This window comes from Entelurus aequoreus, linkage group LG21, assembly GCF_033978785.1.
Source record: "Entelurus aequoreus isolate RoL-2023_Sb linkage group LG21, RoL_Eaeq_v1.1, whole genome shotgun sequence".
Lineage (NCBI taxonomy): Eukaryota > Metazoa > Chordata > Actinopteri > Syngnathiformes > Syngnathidae > Entelurus > Entelurus aequoreus.
Genome location: NC_084751.1, coordinates 39,080,359 through 39,105,330, shown reverse-complemented (window position 1 = coordinate 39,105,330; position 24,972 = coordinate 39,080,359). Strand labels below are relative to the sequence as shown.

Below are 24,972 nucleotides of genomic sequence, written 5' to 3'. Positions count from 1 at the left end.
GAGGCTGTCACTTGGCAACGTGCAGTTTACAACTCTACTGTTATTGTATGGGATTAAAGTCTGGGGCCTTGCAGGCACACTATCAGCGTTCTGTGACACCTGTTCCAAAGTCTTCATGTACCTTTAAGCAAAGATAGGGAAAAATATTTTGACTTCTATGTTTGACAGGAGGGATGCGGTGTCATTTCTCTGCCTTCAAAACATGGCTGTTGAGTTGATGCGGAAAAAAGCTGAATTTAGGTTTTGCTCTTCACTTTCTTCCAAGCATTCGGCTGATTTTTTTTTTTTTTTTTTTTTTTTTTTTACACCGCCAGTAAGATTTGGTATCAAATTTTTATATCTTTTGTGGATATTTTTTTTAAAATCATGACAGGTTTTCAATACCAATATTTATATTTTTGTACACGTTTATTGTTTTTATGTGTTTCAAAGGTTTTCATGATATATATATATATATATATATATATATATAAATATATATATATATATATATATTTTTTTTTTTTTCATTCGCTTCCCTTTTTTACAGTTTTGTTTCATTCCCTTCACTGGCTTCCTGTTCCACTCGGAATTGAATACAAAGTCTCCCTACTAACCCACCAGTGCCTCCATGGTAATGCCCCCCTCTACCTCAAAGAACTACTCACCCCCAAATCCTCCACACCTCCGCTCCGCTCCGGACAGGCTAACCTCCTCCAACCTCCGAGGACAAAGCTACGAACTATGGGAGATCAGGCTTTCTGCTCCGCCGCTCCCAGTCTGTGGAACGCTCTCCCTGACCCCCTGAGGGCACCACAGACTGTGGATGCTTTTAAAAAAAAGGCTTAAAAACCCTTTTTAAAAAAACAAAAAAAAACTTTTTATAGATATATGCATACTAGTTCTAGCTATTACACTGCAAAAACTGAAATATAAGTTAGATTAAATATCTCAAATAAGGGTGATATTTGCTTATTTTCTGTCTGATAAGATAATTCTTCTCACTAAGCAGATTTTAAGGGTTTTGGTCCTAAATGATCTCAGAAAGATATTACAGCTTGTTGCTGAGATTTGATGACCTATATTGAGTAAAACATGCTTGAAAGTAGAATATCAACTGTTGCAAAGCTGTGTCATCAACACTCACAAGTATAAAACTACTTTTTTAAAGTAAGAATTTCTTATTTCAAGCATGGAAAAAAAAAAAATCATGACTTTGACACAATTGTGTCTCATAATTAAAACGGATGACAGCCAAATAGACTTTGCTGTTTTATTTACAATGAAACAAAAGATATACGTACTCATATAGTAGTACAGTTGTTATTAGTGAGAATATACTTATTTTAAGGTATTTTTGGGTTCATTGAGGTTAGCTAATTTTACTTGTTTTGGAAAGTCTTGACCGGCCAAATTTTCTTGTTCTATTGGCAGATAATTTTGCTTAGTTCAAATAAAATACCCCTAATTTTTGTATTTATTTTTTTTCTTGTTTTTGAACACTGACTTTTTGCAGTGTAGGCTGTTCTAGTTTTTATTTGTATTATTATTATTATTATCTTAATACACTGTAGCACTTTGAGGTTGTTTGCTCAATGTAAAGTACTTTTTACAAATAAAATCAATTATTATTATTTATTTTTTTACGCTTTCGCTTCTTCTTTTTTATGGTTTCAAACATTAAAAGTGTAAAAAAAATAAAACTAAAACAATACAATATATAACATAACATCGATAACATGACAAAAAATATCCACCAAAAATATTGTATTTTTTAATGTTTGTATTTATTTGTTGCCAAAACTTGTTTAGGTGCCAATACAACTTTTTCTATAATGTCAATTTTTTTTGGGGGGGGGGATACCAAATCTTACTGGTGGTGTTCTGGCTCCATAGATACTGTATCACCCCATTCCATCAAAGTGTGCTACCAATGATTGTCTTGGTGACTGCACCTGACACCCATGTTGCACAGAGGTCCAGATCAATGGTGATTTGACTGTTATTCTTTCCATTTTAGAACTATGTGGTGGTCTCTAGTCTCTACCTCACCCAGCTTCTCACATCATTAGCCTGTGGGATCAAATACTTCATTCACTCAAATACTTTTCTGGATTTGTTGTTGGCTCCTTGTCTCTCTGCTAAAAACTAAAGCCTGCATCAAAAATGTTAAGGTTAAACTTCCAAAATCAGCAGGGGGTCAAACATTTATTTCCCCCGCTGGTCATTTCATTAGGTACAACTACATAACAGGCCATCATCATATTTCACTGCTATTGGTTTTTCTTTAAAGATGTTTGGAAAGTGGTACACAGGTTTTTTGTTGAGCAGAATGTGAAACATAAGATTTGCAATAACGAACAAGGTGAGGGGTGAAGACGATGATGATGATGATAAAGGTTTCTACTACGTTATCTTCCTTTAACCAGAATGTTTTTTAGGGATGTCAAAAATAACGTTAACGCTTGTGTTATTCACAAAAAAACGATCGCATTAATCATGTATATATATGCAAATTATTCACAATTTATTTTGACTGTACATGTTCTTTTCCTTAACAGCGGAGGGTTACCTGAAAGGTGGGTTGCTGTACGGTCAGTGGTCAGGTAAGTGCATACGTCGGTGCAAAGATGACTGGACTTTGGATACAATTGTTTTTGAGTAAATAAATGACCTGCATCTAAGTAAAACATTAAAAAATGACAATAAAATTGCATTTGTGTCCAATTATTTAGCTCTTATTTTCATCACATTTAAATGTAAATGTTAATTATAAATAAACATTTTAAAAATAAATATAACTCTTGAATCTAAATATGAATCTCAAATCTATATTATAGATTTAAGATATAGATTCCTATTAATATTTAAGGTTTAGATTTACATTTAACATGTACATTTAATATTTAGATTTATAGTCAACATTTACTGTGTTTTTCGGACTATAAGGCGCACTTAAAATACTTTAATTTTCTCAAAAATCAACAGTGCACCTAATGTACAGAATAATTCTGGTTGTGCTTACCGACCTCGAAGCATTTTTATATAGTACATGGTGTAATATAAGTGTGACCAGTAGATGGCAGTCACACATAAGAGATATGTGTAGACTGCAATATGACTCAAGTAAACAACACCAACATTTTATATGTTCCATTGAAAATATGGAACATTACACACGGCGCTCAAAAATCTGTCAAAATGTTTTAGTATGACTTTGGTAAGCTATGAAGCCGCACCGCTTGATGGATTGTACTGTGCTTCAATATAGGAGTATTATTATGGTGTGTTTATAAGGTAAGACATATTATCTGGCGTTTTATTTCCCAATATTATGCAGAAGCAACTTTTATTACCTTCTGGTACCTGCTGATCTGTATTTGGGATCTGCATAAGTCCTGAAAAAATGCCCGCGTCCGCCTTTGTAGTCCGTGCCGACGCCGTAGTCGATAAGCTTCTTCTTTGTCTCTATCTTCTCGTTATGGGACATTCATCCTCCGCTGTTGCCATTTCTAATATAAAGTCGTGTAAAGTTCTTACTTATATCTGTCAGTAAACTCGCCATGAAAGCGCTAAAACATACCGGTGTAGTGAGTTTACATTATTCACCCAAGGAACTTCAGGGAGAAAAATTCAATAATAATACACTCCTTTAATGCGCCCTATAATCCGGTGCGCCTTATATATGGAAAAAGATCTAAAATAGAGCATTCATCGGCAGTGCGCCTTATAGTCCGGTGCACCCTATGGTCCGGAAAATACGGGTAATTCAAATGATGCAAGTGAGCAATAACATGTGATTAACCGTGATTAATCCAAACTAAAAAGTGGGATTAATCTAATTTAGAAATTAAGATTTAACAGCACTAGTTTTGTTCTATTATTTGGATGACTTATCTTCCTCACGTCATTTTTCTCTCATTTCTACCCGCCAAGAGGCTGACAAAAACAGATTTTCTCAACGTAGCGAGCTTGATCCGGAAAAACCAAAAGATTAGGATCTCAGAGCTCTGTGGATCTACACTAGTTTCTAAAACCGCCGGATGAGCTACGAGGTTGTTTTTATCCCCCTCTTCCAACTAGATGGAGGGGAAACTTGTGAAAAGCTTTGACACTTACTTACAGTGTTAGAAGCTTTCTGACAGCGGGAATGAAACTAACAGAAGAAAGACTTTTCCGGACTATAAGGCGCACTTAAAATCTTTTTTTCCCTCAAAACTCGACAGTGCGCCTTATAACCTAATGTACGGAATAATTCTGGTTTTGCTTACCGACCTCGACGCAATTTTATTTGGTACACGGTGTAATGATAAGTTTGACCAGTAGATGGCAGTCAAACATAAGAGATATTTGTGTAGACTGCACTATGACGGCAATATGACTCAAGTAAACAACACCAACATTTTATATGTTCCATTGAGAATATAGAACATTTCACACGGCGCTCAAAAATCGATCAAAATGTTTTAGTACGACTTTGGTAAGCTATGAAGCCACAACGCTTGATGGATTGTAGGCGCATTAAACAAACTGTCAGAAAGCTACTTGAAGATGATCTGTAAAACATCATCTATACAACATTTTGACCAAAGAACCACCATTACATGTTATGTAGACCAGTGGCCCCCAACCTTTTTGTAGCTGCGGACCGGTCAACGCTTGAAAATTTGTCCCACAGACCGCTGGGGGAGGGTGGGGGGGGTGTATTTAAAAAATATATATATATTTTTTTTTTTACATAAATAAATAAAATCATGCGTGCTTACGGACTGTATCCCTGCAGACTGTATTGATATATAATGTATATATTGTGTTTTTTATGTTGATTTCATTAAAAAAAAAAAAAATTTTTTTTTTTTTAAATTTCTTGTGCCGCCCGGTACCAATCGGTCCGGTGGTTGGGGACCACCGATGTAGACCACAAGGAAGTGTTTTACATTTAGAAAAAACAAATAATAATACGACTCCTTTAATGCGCCTTATAATCCGGTGCGCCTTATATATGAAAAAAGATTGAAAATAGACCATTCATCGGCAGTGCGCCTTATAATCCGGAAAATACGGTACGTAAAGTAAGTAACCGGTCAAAATGAGTGCTGTCAAACGGGTATTTTTTTTTATTAAAATAAATCACGCTTTGAAATGTTCATAACTCACAGTATATTAATTGCTTGAATAATTGAAATGAACTTTAAAAGAAGACCCCGATATTATAACACTACGCAATTGTATTGACACCAGGGCTGCAACTAACAATTAATTTGATAATCGATTATTACTTTGATTAATCGATGAATAATCTGATAAAAGAGACGAACTAAATTTCTATCCTTTCCAGTATTTTATTGAAAAAAAAGCAGCATATTGGCACCATACTTATTTTGATTATTGTTTCTCAGCTGTTTGTACATGTTGCAGTTTATAAATAAAGGTTTATAAAAAAAATTGCCTCTGCGCATGCACATAGCATAGATCCAACGAATCGATGACTAAATTAATCGCCAACTATTTTCATAATCGATTTTTAATCGATTTAATCGGTTAGTTGTTGCAGCCCTAACTGACACAATGTCATACAGGAAGTTTGAAAAAAAAAAAACTGTTTTACTTAAATGCACAACATTTATTTGCTCAAAACTTGCTCACGGTTTTATTCCGAGTGTATTTTGAAATAAAGTTCGCAAACGACTCTTCTCACTCATCTTTGCACTTACCTAGGCATTCACTTATCTAAATGACTGTTTTTTAATTTTTATATGAATCACCTGTGTTAAAGGGGAATTGCACTTTGTTTTTCTTAATTTTGCCTATAATTCACAACCCTTATTAGAGACTAGAACACATTTGTCTTTTTTTAATGCATTCTAAATAAATGTAAATAAAATTCCGCTTACATTTGAGCCACTGGGAGCTATGACGTCATTGCATCTACTGCCTTTATTCCGACCATAAAACCCAATTTTTTTTTTCTGTCTTGCCTCTTTGGTGAGGGCGATCAACGCCTTCACCACTGCTTAATTCCTCCGGGGTTGTGGGGGCTGAGTAGCGCTTTAATAGCGGCAGCCGGCCTCCAGGGTCCCAACTCCCCCCTCCTCTGTTGCGAGTTGTTGTGATTACATGTACCATGTTTATGTGTGCCATGCTATGTGAGGTTTTTTCTTCAGACTCAGTCTGGACCACTCCTGAGGGTCCAGCCTCAGACGGATTTTTTTTTTTACTCTTCCCCATTTCCCAATGTCCCCTTTTTCCCACCTGTAAGTGGCTGATCCATTGGCGGTCCCGTCTTGTCCCCCTGTAACGTATGTCTGCTCTTAGCGGGATTGTGCCGAAAATGTAATTTCAGTTCTTATGTGTCTTGTACATGTTAAGAATGGACAAAATAAAGCTGCTGTCTGTCAATAAATAACCATCCATAAAGCGCCAACAATACTACAGATACATTCCTCGCCCTGAATATTAACAAAGTATTAGTGACATTGTTATTATGAGCGCTAACAATAAGTACCTACATTTAGCGGCGCATTGATCAAGAGAGGTAACGTCCTTCTGTAGCTCTGATTGATTGATTGAAACTTTTATAAGTAGATTGCACAGTACAGTACATATTCCGTACAATTGACCACTAAATTAACCACGTTAATCAGTTCATGCTGTACTGACATTGACTCGGAGCTCGTAAAAGTTTATTCCACATTATAAATCATGCCTCTCCTGACATAAACCGAGAAGTGGGTCAACCTTGACAGTCAATTTATACCCGGAAATGGCACAAAAAAAACCCCGAAAAGATGCTTCATTCCACATATATTTTTTCTTTGCGAGTATTATGAGCCACTCTTCATCTAAACGGGAGTGTAAAGTATGAAAATCTGTTCAATCACCATCCCAGTGACAGCAGACATTGTACAGTAAGTGCTGTTTAATGTTGTTGGGGGGGGAAAAAAATGCGTTAGCGAAATTAACGCGCCGCATAGCTTATGTGGCTATCTTGACAGTATCGGCTGGTGAGCTGCTGTCCCGCCTTGGTGCTCGGGAAAGTTGATCCATAAATAACGCCTCTCACCTTGACAGAAGGATGAGGACATAATCCGACAAGTTGGTCAATTTTTGTATCCGATTTAAACCCGGAAATGGCGAGAAAGACCCCTTTTTTTCATGAATATTATCAGTCATTCTTCATCTAAACGGGTATATATATCATTGTGAGGAGGCGTGGCCTGCAGCCCTGCAGCGAGGCGGGGTGTGCCGGGGCCGGCTCCGAGATGGGCGACAGGTGCGTAGATGGCCCACCTGGGCGCAGTTGTCTCATCACCTGTCACTGTATAAAAAGGCAGCAGCCGAGAAGGAGGTGTTTGTGAAGTCGGAGTGGATGGCCGAGAACGAACCCGAGCCCGAGCGGAAGCGAGAGCGAGACAGACACGAAGACGCGGAAGGCTGAAAAGCGACTGGAAGAGCGAGACGGCGAGAAGAGCGACCAGAGGAGGTGGTTTATTGAAAAATAAACAACATCTCCAAATCGTCAAGCCCGTCATGTCCGTCATTGGTGGTCCGAAGAACCCAGAGGAACGAGACCTCCACAGTGACATTGTTATTATGAGCGCTAACAATAAGTACCTACATTTAGCGGCGCATTGATCAAGAGAGGTAACTTCCTTCTGTTGCTTTACTGACATTGACTCGGAGCTGGTAAAAGTTTATTCTACATTATAAATCATGCGTCTCATGACATAAACCGAGAAGTGGGTCAACCTCGACAGTCAATTTATACCCGGAAATGGTGGGAAAAACCCCCCAGAAAAGATGCTTCATTCCACACCCCTTTTTTCTTTGCGAGTATTATGAGTCATTCTTCATCTAAACGGGAGTGTAAAGTATGAAAATCTGTTCAATCACCATCCCAGTGACAGCAGACATTGTACAGTAAGTGCTGTTTATAATGTTGTTGGGGAAAAAAAGCCAATGTCGTGTTGCCTTAGTGAAATGAACGCGCCGCCATAAGCTTAAAATGAGCAAAATACGTAATTATGACATGTATGAAATGTTTAAAGTTTATTGGCGCTCTGTACTTCTCCCTACGTCCGTGTACACAGCGGCGTTTTAAAAAGTCATACATTTTACTTTTTGAAACCGATACCGTTAATTCCCGATATTACATTTTAAAGTTTTTATCGGCCGATAATATCGGACATCTCTACTAATTTTGCTAAATGTTCCACATCATGAGTATGACAACCAACTATGTTCTCCCTATAGAGCCATTTTGCTTTGTAAAATGCAATAATTACTGACAAAGTAGCTCCTTATCAATAATAAATGAGATTTTACTGTTAAATCGGAGTTAAACGAGTACCTGTGGTTGCATTAAAACGGAAAGTCGGTGATTACAACAGGAAGTCAAGCATACCAAGAGACTTTAACAACAACACCGTGCGAGATCTAGCAATATTTAACAGACTGAAACTCATCCTACCAATTAACGTGCTCGTTTTCTTTTAATGTACCACAGTCTAAAGATTTTTTTAATATTGCAGTCTTACTCTCTTTTTACAACTCTAAAGATGCTTTAATGCGGAAAGCAATCGACGATGTTTTGTAACATGCACTTGGATGTTGATTAATGGTAATGTTGCCTTATTTACGCAATGGTGTTGCTGGGGTTAGGAAAGTTAGCAACCAACAGCAACTGAAGTTCCGTCGTTTAATATTTCAGAATAAAACCGCGATTTTCAAGTCACAAGACGACCACTTTATCCGATCAGTTTCATGGATGCAGGGAATGAATGGCTGATGACTCGGGTGAGTATGGAAGTAAACCTCGGACATTGCGTACGATGGGGCGCACTCACAAACGTGGAGAAAAAAAAATCATTTATTCCAGCAATAATAAAAGTAAAGTAAAATACTGTCGTAAAATTCTCCATAGCTACGCAAACTTATTGTGACATCATAATAAAGAGCGAGCATCAAATAAATAGGAATGAAGTGAAAACTAAAACAAATAATAAGTTGGAATGACCAGATAAATAACTACATTACATAATACTAAATATAACTTATATTACATATTCAGTAATTGGGAGATAAAACACATGGAAACCTACTAAGGTTGGGTTCTTACTTCCCGTCTTCAAGATTCTAGATCGTTCCCCAATAAAATGTTTTTGTTGTTGTCGACCGCCACACTAACCCATGTTGTGAAGTAAAAGTACCCGTGTGGTTTTTACACCATGAAGCGGTGCTCCTTGCCGTCGTGAGCCATCAGGATGACGTTCCGGTTGGAAGTCCAAATGAGGCGGGCCAGTTTCAAGTGGTTCTGGGATCCGGGAGACGCCGGTTGGACCGGCGGCACCTGGTAGGTCTTAATGCAGCGCAGCTGGGGGGCCGAGTTCAACATCCCAATGCTGCCCAGCAGACTGGTGTTCATCTAAAGTGGGACATGTCATAGGAATTTTTAGTTTTTGTTTTTTTTACAAAATGTCAGACTCATGATTTTGGAAATAACTTTTTTTTTTCTGTGGGGTTCGGAAAAATACAATACATACGTACAAATAATATACCCATGTTTAGGCACATACAGTACAGGCCAAAAGTTTGGACACACCTTCTCATTCAGTGTTTCTCACACATTCATTTATTTGTGGCGGCCCGCCACGGAATAATTACGTCCGCCACAAACAAAAAAATACATTAAAAAAACCAACATTTTTTTTTGTTGCTTTTTTTGTCCTGTCCAGCTTCTCAGGAAAATCATATAGTGTATATCAATGAGTGGCTGTTCAGATTTACTTTACAAAAGAGAAGTGTAGGACACTTCTCTTGTTGCCTTATTTGTATTTGACCACTACTGTTTTCTGTTTATTTGTTACTGACTGTGGCAGGACACCTCTGCCTCTGTTTCACTTTATGTTGCTGGTAAATAATATGGTTGTAGTAGTAGGCTAAAGTTAAATTATTTAGTATGCACTAATTAAAGGGGCAGAGCTTTAAGAGACATTTTAGCTTTTATATTTTATAAGATATATTTTTTGTAAGAACCACAATTAATAAATATATTTCAGTGAATAACTTATTGTTCAAATCTGTATATAAATATGTGCATAAAGTGTTGTAATTATATTGTAAAATGGATGGATGGACGGATTGATGGATGGACGTTTAAAACAAAACTGTTATTATTAATTAGTAAGTATACATTTTTTGAGCCTTTTTAGAGAAAATCATATCATTGTAGTCAATTATGCAAATTACTCGATGATATCATGGTGACCACGCCCATAGCCACGCCCCCACCGCCACAGGTATCTTGGCAGTTTATGGGAAACACTGTAATTCAATGCCTTTTCTTTATTTTCATGACTATTTACATTGTAGATTGTCACTGAAAGCATCAAAACTATGAATGAACACATGTGGAGTTACAGTATATACTTAACAAAAAAAGGTGAAATAACTGAAAACACGTTTTGTATTCTAGTTTCTTCAAAATAGCCACCATTAGCGCTGATTACCTTGTTGTCCTGTTCCTCTGCCGTTTATAAGTCTGGAATTATTTTTGCTCGGTCAGGCCCAATATTTAAAAAGAATTCATCAAATCCGTCAACAACTTCATTCATGTTATACATTTCTTTACTATTAACAATATAGTATCTAGGATAATTTACTTGTTTAGAACATATTTCATGACATTAATGAGTCCCATATTTGTTTGTTGTTTTGTTCTCTAAAATGTTATTATTTTTTTAGCTGTTCTCATTATAATGGTCAGTTTAGTTTTATATTTTTTGTAATATTTTCTACCAGCTGCTTTAGTTCTCAGGCTAATAAATCTCTATAATGAGTATTTTTCTTTTTGCAGGGATTTTGCAGCAAGTAATTGTTATCCAAGGATGGTCACTATATTTTATTTTTTTATTAAAATGTTTTAAAAGGACCATTTTTTATCATAATAATACTTTAAATATTCTTAGAAATTCATGATGCACACATATAATGTCCCAGTGTTGGGCCATCAAGTAATTTATAAATAATAACAATAACATAAAAAGCACTCAAACTAACAACAAAAATCAGTCACAATACAAAAATTGTAATCAGCGGCCAAAATTAATTATTACTAGAGGTGTCAGAATCTGATATTGACAGTGGATATCAGTTTGATGTAAGCAAAGAAATACTAGTACTGGATTATATCTCATCTAAAATCTCTGAAAGAAGTCAGCCTACCAACCGATCCACGCCGCTCACAATACCGCACAGGCCAGACATACGTAATACGTGTCCTTAATCGGACATTATTGGAGTCTAGAACATGACATTTGTCCATTTAAACAAGTATCAAATAATTATAGTTACATATTACTAACAGAATCCTATTAGCAATTTTCCAGTAACAAATGTGTCCGCATCATTCAATTTACTGTGTCATAATTTTAGCTGAATTATTTTGGCTACTTGGTGTCGTCAAAGAACAATTACCACTCCACTTCAACTTAAAGACAGCATAAGTCCACTCCAGATTGTCAATAATAAATGCGGTAGTGTTTATTCATACCATTGTTCTTTGTTTAAGTAATTTAACTTGAAACAAATAATTTTAAAACATTATATATATACATATATACATATATATATATATATATATATATATATATATATATATATATATATATATATATATATATATATATATATATAAGTATGTTTGATTCCCGCTGATATCGTATTGGATCAATATCGGTATATGTCAATAATCAAAGCTCCAGTTTCAGTAACAGAAGTGAAACAGTTGTATTGAGACACCCCGAGTAATTACTACTTTAGTATTCTAAAACGTTTTTAAAATGATCTCAAATTAAATCTTCTGACATTTTTGCTCTGGAGTGGTTACAATTCTGACAAAAGTAGAGGACGATAAAGTGATATCATTTACCTGCCAAAATGAGATGTGGCTGTCGGCGTTGGAGTACGTTGCTAGGTAACGGCCATCAGGGGCAAATGACACCGCTGTGATTGGACCCTTGTGACCGTGGATATTCTAGAAACAAGCAGAGAAGGGTTAGAAAGGAAAGTGGGAACTTTGGCCACTGAATTGCACGACAAAGCAAAACGTTCACTCAATTTCCACAATGAAAAAACAACATTTTGAAGACCTTTTTTCCTACAACTTTGTATTGTACGAATGTTTACCGTATTTTTCGCACTATAAGGCGCACTTAAAATCCTTTCATCTTCTCAAAAATCGCCAATGCGCCTTATAACCCGGTGCGCCTAATGTACGGAACAATTTTGGTTGTGCTTACTGACCTCGAAGCTATTTTATTTGGTACATGGGGAAATGATAGGTGTGACCAGTAGATGGCAGTCACACATAAGAGATACATGTCGACTGCAATATGACTCAAGTAAACAACACCAAAATGTTATATGTTCTATTGAAAATAAAGAACATTACACACGGCGCTCAAAAATCCATCAAAATGTTTTAGTACGACTTTGGTAAGCTATGAAGCCGCACCGCTTGATGGATTGTACTGTGCTTCAACATAGGAGTATTATTATGATGTGTGGTAAGACATATTATCTGGCATTTTGTTTCGCAATATTATGCAAAAGCAACTTTTCTTACCTTCTGGTACCTGCTGATCTGTATTTGGGATCTGCATAAATCCTGAAAATTTGCGCTTGTCCGCCTTTGTAGTCGATAAGCTTCTTCTTTTTCTCTATCTTCTTGTTATGGGACATTCATCCTCCGCTGTTGCCATTTCTAAGGTAAAGTTCTTACTTATATCTGTCAGTAAACTCGCCATGACAGCGCTAAAACATACCGGTATAGTGAGTTTACATTATTCACTCAAGGAACTTTAGTTATTAGAGAGTTCCGGTCGGACGGTTTTTCCACGGACGAGGAGATGCTGCTCCGTTATTGATTTAAGTAAAGTCTGAATGTCATTAAAACAGTTAGCTCCATCTTTTGACACTTCTTCCGCTCCCGTCCTTGCACGCTACACCGCTACAACAAAGATGACGGAGAAAAGACGCTGTCGAAGGTGAGCCACGTAAATAAGACCGCCCACAAAACGGCGCATCCTGAAGCGACTGTCAGAAAGCGGCTTGAAGATGATCTGTGAAACATCATCTACCGTATTTTCGGCAATATAAGGCGCACTTAAAAACCTGCAATTTTCTCAAAAGCTGACAGTGCGCCTTATAATGCGGTGCGCCTTATATATGGACCAATATTGAGCCACAACAGGTCTCGCAACTACGGGATGCATAAAGTAACCCCAGCCTCTACTGTAGCGTCTATTCTATGCGCCTTATAATGCGGTGCGCCTTATATATGAACAACGTTTTAAAATAGGCCATTCATTGAAGGTGCGCCTTATAATCCAGTGCGCTTTATAGTGCGGAATGCAACATTTTGACCAAAGAACCACCATTACATGCTATGTAGACCACAAGGAAGTGTTTTACATTTAGAAAAATAAATAAATAACATGACTCCTTTAAAGGCCTACTGAAAGCCACTACTACCGACCACGCAGTCTGATAGTTTATATATCAATGATGAAATCTTAACATTGCAACACATGCCAATACGGCCGGGTTAACTTATAAAGTGCAATTTTAAATTTCCCGCTAAACTTCCGGTTGAAAACGACTATGTATGATGACGTATGCGCGTGACGTCAATTGTTGAAACGGAAGTATTCGGACACATTGTATCCAATACAAAAAGCTCGGTTTTCATCGCAAAATTCCACAGTATTCTGGACATCTGTGTTGGTGAATCTTTTGCAATTTGTTTAATGAACAATGAAGACTGCAAAGAAGAAAGTTGTAGGTGGGATCGGTGTATTAGCGGCTGGCTGCAGCAACACAACCAGGAGGACTTTGACTTGGATAGCAGACGCGCTATCCGACGCTAGCCGCCGACCGCATCGATGATCGGGTGAAGTCCTTCGTCGCTCCGTCGATCGCTGGAACGCAGGTGAGCACGGGTGTTGATGAGCAGATGAGGGCGGGCTGGCGTAGGTGGATAGCTAATGTTTTTAGCATAGCTCTGTGAGGTCCCGTAGCTAAGTTAGCTTCAATGGCGTCGTTAGCAACAGCATTGTTAACCTTCGCCAGCCTGGAAAGCATTAACCGTGTAGTTACATGTCCATGGTTTAATAGTATTGTTGATTTTCTGTCTATCCTTCCAGTCAGGGGTTTATTTCTTTTGTTTCTATCTGCAATTAAGCAAGATGCTATCACGTTAGCTCCGTAGCTAAAGTGCTTCGCCGATGTATTGTCGTGGACATAAAAGTCACTGTGAATGTCCATTTCGCGTTCTCGACTCTCATTTTCAAGAGGATATAGTATCCGAGGTGGTTTAAAATACAAATCCGTGATCCACAATAGAAAAAGGAGAAAGTGTGGAATCCAATGAGCCAGCTTGTACCTAAGTTACGGTCAGAGCGAAAAAAGATGCGTCCTGCACTGCACTCTAGTCCTTCACTCTCACGTTCCTCATCCACAAATCTTTCATCCTGGCTCAAATTAATGGGGTAATCGTCGCTTTGTCGGTCCGAATCGCTCTCGCTGCTGGTGTAAACAATGGGGAAATGTGATGAGCCTTTCAACCTGCGACGTCACGCTACTTCCGGTACAGGCAAGGCTTTTTTTTATCGGCGACCAAAAGTGGCGAACTTTATCGTCGATGTTCTCTACTAAATCCTTTCAGCAAAAATATGGCAATATCGCGAAATCATCATGTATGACACATAGAATGGATCTGCTATCCCCGTTTAAATAAAAAAAAATTCATTTCAGTAGGCCTTTAATGCGCCTTATAATCTGGTGCGCCTATGAAAACAGATCGAAAATAGACCATTCATTGAGCATTATAATCCGGTGCGCCATATGGTCCGGAAAATACGGTAATCTGCCAATAAGGAAGACCATACTACTGTAGATGTAAAGAACCACCATTACATGTTATGTAGACCACAAGGATATGTTTTCCATTTAGAAAAAACAAATAATGATATGACCCCTTTAATGCGCCCTATAATCTGGTGCACCTTTTGTATGAAAATAGACCTGACTGGACCCATAGGCTCATCGGCAGTGCACTTTATAATCCAAAAAACACGGTAACTCCATTCCACAAATTGAACCAAAATGACCTCTGACAATTTCCAAACCATTTCTTTTGAGGTGCAGATCCTGTCACCGCATCGTAAACACTCACGTCAGTAAATCCCATTTCGTAATAACAAAGATGAGATGAAGAACATATTTCGGTCCGTGTTGAAATTTTTATCGAGGCAAAGCAAAAGAACTCGGGCATTTTCCCTGACAGTAAGTGTTGGGTCGGAGTGAGATAATTCCATCTCGTGAGGGGGCAGCCTCTGGTCCAGCAGATGCTGCCATCCGCCACCAGAACTCATGGGACACAATAAAGCAATGTTGCACCGCGTGTAACCAAATAAAGTGTCCCACCAGATGAAGAGTACGTAACGCAATAAAGGCCCCTCAACGAAATCTCCATCCTCCATCAACATCCCCGCCCTGCGTATGACTGGGATTACACGCGCTCCTCACTAGATGACATTAAGGCATGTCGCCCTCGGCGCCCAAGACCCAGGAATTATAGCCGATGTGCGGCTGTTAAAGAAGAAAAATATAATACGGCAATTAAATGAAAATCTCATACTTGTACTTGGTTTTCGGCCTCCTATTAGATTCCAGTTGTGTTAGCGGCAGGGAAAAAAAGCCGAATTAGATTTTTTGCCGGTCTTCCAGGACTCTTACATCTCTCCATTCCTCTCATATTTCAGTGTTGTTGTTTTTTTGTTTATTCCATTGCTTGCTACACGGCATATACCGTGCGGGATTTACCAGTGAAGTTGGCACGTTGTGTAATTGGTAAATAAAAACAGAATACAATGATTTGCAAATCCTTTTCAACTTATATTCAATTGAATAGACTGCAAAGACAAGATATTTAATGTTCAAACTTTTTTTTCAAATAATCATGAACTTAGAATTTAATGGCAGCAACACATTGCTGGAGCATTTTTTACCACTGTGCTACATGGCCTTTCCTTTTAACAACACTCTGTAAAAATTTTGAAGCTTTTCAGGTGGAATTCTTTCCCATTCTTGCTTGATGTACAGCTTAAGTTGTTCAACAGTCCGGGGGTCTCCGTTGTGGTATTTTAGGCTTCATAATGCGCCCCACATTTTCAATGGGAGACAGGTCTGGACTACAGGCAGGCCAGTCTAGTACCCGCACTCTTTTACTATGAAGCCACACTGTTGTAACACTGTTCTTGACATTGTCTTGCTGAAATAAGCAGGGGCGTCCATGGTAACGTTGCTTGGATGGCAACATATGTTGCTCCAAAACCTGTATGTACCTTTCTGCAATAATGGTGCCTTCACAGATGAGTAAGTTACCCATGCCCCCATACCATCACAGATGCTGGCTTTTGAACTTTCCGGATGTTGTTTTTCCTCTTTGGTCCGGAGGACACAACATCCACAGTTTCCAAAAACAAATTTGAAATGTGGACTCGTCAGACCACAGAACACTTTTCCACTTTGCATCAGTCCATCTTAGGTGAGCTCGTGCCCAGCGAAGCCAGTGGCGTTTCTGGGTGTTGTTGATAAATAATAATAATAATAATAATAATGGATTAGATTTTATATAGCGCTTTTTCTAGACACTCAAAGCGCTTCACAGAGAAGTGAGAACCCATCATTCATTACCACCTGGTGGTGGTAAGCTACTTTCGTAGCCACAGCTGCCCTGGGGTAGACTGACGGAAGCGTGGCTGCCAATTTGCGCCTACGGCCCCTCCGACCTCCACCTATCATTCATCATTCATTCACCGGTGTGAGTGGCACCGGGGGCAAGGGTGAAGTGTCCTGCCCAAGGACACAACGGCAGCGATTTTGGATGGTGAGAGGCGGGGAGCAAACCTGCAACCCTCAGGTTTCTGGCACGGTTGCTCTACCCACTACGCCATGCCGGCCAAAATAAATAAATGGCTTTCGCTTTGCATAGGAGCGTTTCAACTTGCACTTACAGATGTAGCGACGAACTGTAGTTACTGACAGTGGTTTTCTGAAGTGTTCCTGAGCCCATGTGGTGATATCCTTTACACAGTAATGTCGCTTTTTGATGCGGTACTGCCTGATGGATCGAAGGTCCGTAATATCATCGCTTACGTGCAGTGATTTCTCCAGATTCTCTGAACCTTTTGATGAAATTACGGACCGTAGATGGTGAAATCCCTAAATTCCTTGCAATAACTTGTTGAGAAATGTTGTTCTTAAACTGTTCGACAATTTGCTCGCGCGTTTGTTCACAAAGTGGTGACCCTCGCCCCATCCTTGTTTGTGAATGACTGAGCAATTCATGGAAGCTGCTTTTATACCCAATCATGGCACCCACCTGTTCCCAATTAAGCCTGTTCACCTGTGGGATGTTCCAAATAAGTGTTTGTGAGCATTCCTCAACTTTCTCAGTCTTTTTTGCCACTTGAAACACGTTGCAGGCATCGAATTCCAAATGAGCTAATATTTGCCAAAAATAACAACGTTTTCCAGTTCGAACGTTAAATATCTTGTCTTTGCAGTCTATTCAATTGAATATAGGTTGAAAAGGATTTGCAAATCAATGTATTTTGTTTTTATTTACGATTTACACAACGTGCCAACTTCACTGGTTTTGGGGTTTGTATGTTAGTGTGTCAGCGTTGTTTTAATAGCTGCGTAGTTTATTGGTCTTTTTTGACAGCAGGTTTCAAATAGCACTACGGGGCGTTGTTGCAACTTTATGGAGTATCCATACACAACAGCGCCTCAAAATAAAAGGCATTTTAAGAACAGATTGTGATTTGCAATGCTGACCCCGCAAAAAGGCTGTCGAAGTATGATAATAATCTCTCATTGTTGCTCATTTACCAACAAAAATCACCACTAAATATCACTCTTAACAGTTCTCAAATGCTCTTAGCGTACAGGGTAAATGTGTTGGAATATAAATGAATGTTTAAGATGATGTTAAATGCACCAGCCCGTGTTTAATTTACTGATTATTTCCCTTTTGTTTATAGGCTCTGATTGGACAGCCCAGCAAAGCCAAACGTTCTTTCTCACCCCCGAATGCTCGCCAGCCCAGGAAATCACTGCTGCATCGCCATATATACTGTACATACTGTACATTCCTACATACATACATACGTACATTCATACATAGTTACTTATACACATGCACAAGTATGTACGCTCGCATATACATCCACAAATACAGTACATTTATACACACATACATCCACACGCAGATTTACTATACAAACATTCATATACACATACTGTACATACAGTCGTGGTCAAAAGTTTACATACACTTGTAAAGAACATAATGTCATGGCTGTGTTGAGTTTCCAATCATTTCTACAACTCTTATTTTTTATGACAGAGTGATTGGAGCACATACTTGTTGGTCACAAAAAACATTCATGAAGTTTGGTTCCTTTAAGAATTTATTATGGGTAGAGATGTCCGATAATATCGGCCGATAAATGCTTTAAAATGTAATATCGGAAATTATCGGTATCGTTTATTTTAATTATCGGTATCGTTTTTTTATTTTTATTTTTTTATTAAATCAACATAAAAAACAAGATACACTTACAATTAGTGCACCAACCCAAAAAACCTCCCTCCCCCATTCACACTCATTCACACAAAAGGGTTGTTTCTTTCTGTTATTAATATTCTGATTCCTACATTATATATCAATATATATCAATACAGTCTGCAAGGGATACAGTCCGTAAGCACACATGATTGTGGTCCACTAATAGTACCAACCTTTAACAGTTAATTTGACTCATTTTCATTAATTACTAGTTTCTATGTAACTGTTTTTATATTGTTTTACTTTCTTTTTTATTCAAGAAAATGTTTTTAATTTATTTATCTTATTTTATTTTATACATTTTTTTTAAAAGGACCTTATATTCACCATACCTGGTTGTCCAAATTAGGCATAATAATGTGTTAATTCCACGACTGTATATATCGGTATCGGTTGATATCGGTATCAGTAATTAAGAGTTGGACAATATCGAAATATCGGCAAAAAAGCCATTATTGGACATCCCTAATTATGGGTCTACTGAAAATGTGAGCAAATCTGCAGGGTCAAAAGCATACATACAGCAACATACATTATCAATTTTGGTGATGTAGAAAAGTTACAATCAAATCAAATTAGCTTCATGGCATGGCTACTTAACGTCATGTGAGTGATTATAATTGCCGACACCTGTTGACTTCTCTGAGCCCATTTAAATGGGGCTCATGTGATGCAGCCATCAGACTCGGTTACGAACGCGACGATGAGAAAGTCAAAGGAACTCAGCACAGATCTGAAAAAACTAATCATTGACTTGAACAAGTCAGGAAAGTCACTTGGAGCCATTTCAAAGCAGCTTAAGGTCCCAAGGGCAACTGTGCAGACAATTGTTCGTAAGTATAAAGTGCATGGCACAGTTTTGTCACTGCCACGATCAGGAAGAAACCGCAAGCTATCACCTGCTGCTGAGAGAAAATTGGTCAGGATGATCAAGTCTCAACCGAGAACCACCAAAAAGGTTTGGAAGCTGCTGGAACACAGGTGTCAGTGTCCACAGTCAAGCGTGTTTTGCATCGCCATGGACTGAGCGGCTACCATGCAAGAAGGAAGCCCTTGCTCCAGAAGCGACACCTTAAGGCTCGTCTAAAGTTTGATGCTGATCACATGGACAAAGTTAAGACCTTCTGGAGGAAAGTTCTGTGGTCAGCTGAAAAACAAATTGAGCTGTTTGGCCACAATACCCAGCAATATGTTTGGAGGAGAAAAGGTGAGGCCTTTAATCCCAGGAACACAATCCTACCGTCAAGCATGGTGGTGGTAGTATTATGCTCTGGGCCTGTTTTGCTGCCAATGGAACTGGTGCTTTACAGAGAGTAAATGGGACAATGAAAAAGGTGGATTACCTCCAAATTCTTGGGTCTTGGGCGCAGTTGAGTGTTCCAACAGAACAATGACCCCAAATCAGGTCAAAAGTGGTAAAGCAATGGTTAAATCAGGCTAAAATTAAGGTTTTAGAATGGCCTTCCCAAAGTCCTGATTTAAAACCCATTGAGAACATATGTACAATGCTGAAGAAACAAGTCCATGTCAGAAAACCAAAACATTTAGCTGAACTGCACCAATTTTGTCAAGAGGAGTGGTCAAAAACTCAACCAGAAGCTTGTGGATGGCTACCAAAAGCGCCTTATTGCAGTGAAACTTGCCAAAGGAAAATGTAAGCAAATATTAACATTGCTGTATGTATACTTTTGACCCAGCAGATTTGGTCACATGTTCAGTAGACCCATAATAAATTCAAAAAAGAACCAAAATTCATGAATGTTTTGCCACTGATTAATAAATACAGTTTTAGTAAAATTGACTTAGTTGTGATTTCCCTCTCTGCATGAAAGTTTAAAATGAGCATATATTAGTTGATTGGCAATACTAAAGTGGCCCTAGAGTGTGAATGTTGTCTGTCTATCTGTGTCGGCCCTGTGATGAGGTGGCGACTTGTCCAGGTTGTACCCCGCCTTCCGCCCAAACGCAGCTGAGATAGGCTCCAGCACCCCCCATCCATCCATTTTCTACCGCTTGTCCCTTTTTGGGGTCGCGGGGGGTGCTGGAGCCTATCTCAGCTACAATCGGGCGGAAGGCGGGGTACACCCTGGACAAGTCGCCACTTCATCACAGGGCCAACACAGATAGACAGACAACATTCACACTCACATTCACACACTAGGGCCAATTTAGTGTTGCCAATCAACCTATCCCCAGGTGCATGTCTTTGGACAAGCGGTAGAAAATGGATGGATGGATAAATATCTTTCTTCATCTATTTATACCAGTAACAGGTAGCACAATTGAATGAGCTTCCAGAAAAGGTAGATAAACGTCGTGGCATTTATACTTTTTGGGATATTTTTGTTTGGCGGTGTGTGTCGTGACATTTCCCCGATGTAAAACATGCGCCTTAGCCCCCAAAAAGGTTGGGAACACTGGCTTAAAGGCCTACTGAAATGAATTTTTTTTATTTAAACGGGGATAGCAGATCTATTCTATGTGTCATACTTGATCATTTCGCGATATTGCCATATTTTTGCTGAAAGGATTTAGTATAGAACAACGACGATAAAGATTGCAACTTTTGGTATCTGATAAAAAAAAGGCTTGCCCCTACCGGAAGTAGCGTGACGTAGTCAGTTGAACATATACGCAAAGTTCCCTATTGTTTACAATGATGGCCGCATGAAGTGAGAGAGATTCGGACCGAGAAAGCGACAATTTCCCCATTAATTTGAGCGAGGATGAAAGATTTGTGGATGAGTAAAGTGCAAGTGAAGGACTAGTGGGGAGTTGAAGCTATTCAGATAGGGAAGATGCTGTGAGAGCCGGGGGTGACCTGATATTCAGCTGGGAATGACTACAACAGTAAATAAACACAAGACATATATATACTCTATTAGCCACAACACAACCAGGCTTATATTTAATATGCCACAAATTAATCCTGCATAAAAACACCTGCGTGTTTGTTATGCTAGCTCCTAGCTCCTCTGCTAGCTCCTAGCTCCATAGAACACTCCAATACAATTCAAACACCTGATCAACACACACAATCACTCAGCCCAAAAGACCGTTCACCTAACCCAAGGTTCATAAAGCTTATATATTTTTAAAAAGTTACGTACGTGACGCGCACATACGGTGAAGCTATCAAATGTTTAGCAGCCAAGGCTGCATACTCACGGTACCTGATATTGAGCTGGGAATGACTACAACAGTAAATAAACACAAGACATATATTTACTCTATTAGCCACAACACAACCAGGCTTATATTTAATATGCCACAAATTAATCCTGCATAAAAACACCTGCGTGTTTGTTATGCTAGCTCCTAGCTCCTATGCTAGCTCCTAGCTCCATAGAACACGCCAATACAATTCAAACACCTGATCAACACACACAATCACTCAGCCCAAAAGACCGTTCACCTAACCCAAGGTTCATAAAGCTTATATATTTTAAAAAAGTTACGTACATACGCAAAAAAAAGTTGCGCACATACGGTCAAGCGATCAAATGTTTAGAAGCCAAAGCTGCATACTCACAGTAGCACGTCTGCGTCTTTGTCATCCAAATCAAAGTAATCCTGGTAAGAGTCTGTGTTGTCCCAGTTCTCTACAGGCGTCTGTGTATCGAAGTCAAAAGTCCTCCTGGTTAGAGTCTCTGTTATCCGAGTTCTTCCATCTTGACTGCATCTTTCGGGAATGTAAACAAAGAAGCGCCGGCTGTGTACTGTTGTTGCTGACTACGTTCGAAAAATACGTCCATTTCGCACCGACAACTTTCTTCTTTGCTTGCTCAGCTTCCTTCTCCATAATGCAATGAACATGATTGCAACAGATTCACGAACACAGATGTCCAGAATACTGTGGAATTATGAAATGAAAACAGAGCTTTTTCGTATTGGCTTCAATGTGGAAGGCATAACCGTGTTCCCCGGGCTACGTCACGCGCATACGTCATCCTCAGAGGCGTTTCGAAGCGGAAGTTTAGCTGCAAATTTAAAATGTCACTTTGTAAGTTAACCCGGCCGTATTGGCATGTGTTATAATGTTAAGATTTCATCATTGATATATAAACTATCAGACTGCGTGGTCGGTAGTAGTGGCTTTCAGTAGGCCTTTAATAAATAAAATCAGCCTATCAGAGAGCAGTCAACCACACTGAAACCATTTACAGCACTTCGTACTTCAATACACCTGACGCCTAGGGACATAGCGCATGCGTGCCTGTGTGTGTGCGCGTGTGTGTGTGAATATGTGTGTGTGTGTGTGTGTGTGTATGCGTGCGTGTGTCCAACCATAGCAGGCTAGCCACTGCACAGCCATCTGCCACAGCTTTGATCAGCCTCTGTGACCAGGCCTTTGTCAGCTTCATGTATGTGTGCATTTTTGTGTCCAGCTGCTTCTTTAACAAATACAACTGTGGCTAATAATTGCACACAAAAAAAAAGCTCACTGATCGTTCTCCTCATCAACATCTGTTTCTGCATTAAAAAAAATAAAAATTGTCTATTCCCTTAAAAGAGTATTTTCTTGAACATATTTTGTAGAATGTTGTGCTTACCCCAGACTGTTTACTCTATCAAAGTAAGAACTAGAAATTAATCAATTTAAACTTTTGACATAGTAACTAAAAGTTTGCTGGTTTTTGTAGATGTAGATGCCCATATCTGTTGTACGGATTTACTTGTCAAAAGAGAAGTTTTGGATACTTCTCTTGTTGCCTTATTTGTATTTGACTTTTTTTGGCGCAGCCGGACCGGATCAAGAGGGGATAGAAAAAAGAAAAAAAAAGGAAGACAGAGGCAAATTGCGGGGACAACAGGGTGATAAAACAGAGAGACAACAACAACAACAACATCAGCAAATACAATATGTACAAAAATGATATGAAAAGCGATAACAGAGAAGCAGTTAGTGAAGTAAATATTAATAACACAGAAATGACAATGGACATTATTGCCCTACAAATGGAGCAATAAAAATACCAAAGAAATACCACTATTGATAATAAATAATAATAATTACTACAGATGTCTGATAATGGCTTTTTTGCCGATATCCGATATTGTCCAACTCTTAATTACCGATTCCGATATCAACCGATACCGATATATACAGTCGTGGAATTAACACATTTGTATGCCTAATTTTGTTGTGATGCCCCGCTGGATGCATTAAACAATGTAACAAGGCTTTCCAAAATAAATGTAAAAAAATGCCAACATGGCACTGCCATATTTATTATTGAAATCACAAAGTGCATTATTTTTTTTTTAACATGCCTCAAAACGGCAGCTTGGAATTTGGGACATGCTCTCCCTGAGAGAGGATGAGGAGGTTGAGGTGGGCGGGGTTGAGAGGGGGCAGGGGGAGGTGTATATTGTAGCGTCCCGGAAGAGTTAGTGCTGCAAGGGGTTCTGGGTATTTGTTCTGTTGTGTTTATGTTGTGTTACGGTGCGGATGTTCTCCCGAAATGTGTTTGTCATTCTTGTTTGGTGTGGGTTCACAGTGTGGCGCATATTTGTAACAGTGTTAAAGTTGTTTATACGGACACCCTTAGTGTGACCTGTATGGCTGTTGACCAAGTATGTTTTGCATTCACTTGTGTGTGTGAAAAGCAGTAAATATGTGATTGGGCCGGCACGCAAAGGCAGTGCCTTTAAGGTTTATTGGTGCTCTGTACTTCTCCCTACGTCCGCCACAGCGGCGTTTTCAAAAGTCATAAATTTTACTTTTTGAAATCGATACCGATAATTTTGAAACCGATACCGATAATTTCTGATATTACATTTTAAAGCATTTATCGGCCGATAATATCGGCAGACCGATATTATCGGACATCTCTAATAATTACCTCTATTATCAACAATACAATTGTCTCAAATGCAACAAAACATATCTGTAATGACAATTTCATTACAAAATAAAGCAGATAAATGGAGGGGAAGAAATAGAAGCGAACTGTATTCACCTTGTAGATTGTTATAGTTTCAATAGGTTAAGCTTTGTCAGTGTGCTGTGTTTTACCCAGTTTCCCATAGGAGAACAACGTTAATATATGTTTGATGAAACGTGAATACATGCATGAGTGTATGTATGCATATGTGCTTGTACATGTACAGTATGTGTGTATATACGTACACACAAACACACATACACTCTTGCATACATACACATGCACATATACATACCTACACACACACACTTATATATATATATATATATATCAGGGCTGCAACTAACGATTAATTTGATAATTGATTAATCTGTCGATTATTACTTCGATTAATCGATTAATAATCGG

The 24,972-nt window shown here is 38.6% G+C and overlaps 1 protein-coding gene across 2 annotated transcripts in view; it reads right to left on the bottom strand.

Annotated features, from left to right (window-relative positions):
* The window catches only part of LOC133638740 (WD repeat-containing protein 7), a 591,313-nt gene that overhangs the window by 363,277 nt on the left and 203,064 nt on the right, over positions 1 to 24,972 (bottom strand). Inside the window, exons 29-30 of one of the 2 annotated variants that reach the window (XM_062031642.1) lie at positions 11,909 to 12,013; positions 9,161 to 9,403 (exon numbers count right to left, since the gene is read on the bottom strand). In XM_062031642.1, the coding sequence (XP_061887626.1) occupies positions 9,200 to 9,403; positions 11,909 to 12,013 (309 nt within the window). In that variant the 3' untranslated portion in view covers positions 9,161 to 9,199. Of the gene's footprint in view, positions 1 to 8,830; positions 9,404 to 11,908; positions 12,014 to 24,972 lie in introns of those variants that run through there. The other variant, XM_062031641.1, reaches the window with a different exon arrangement.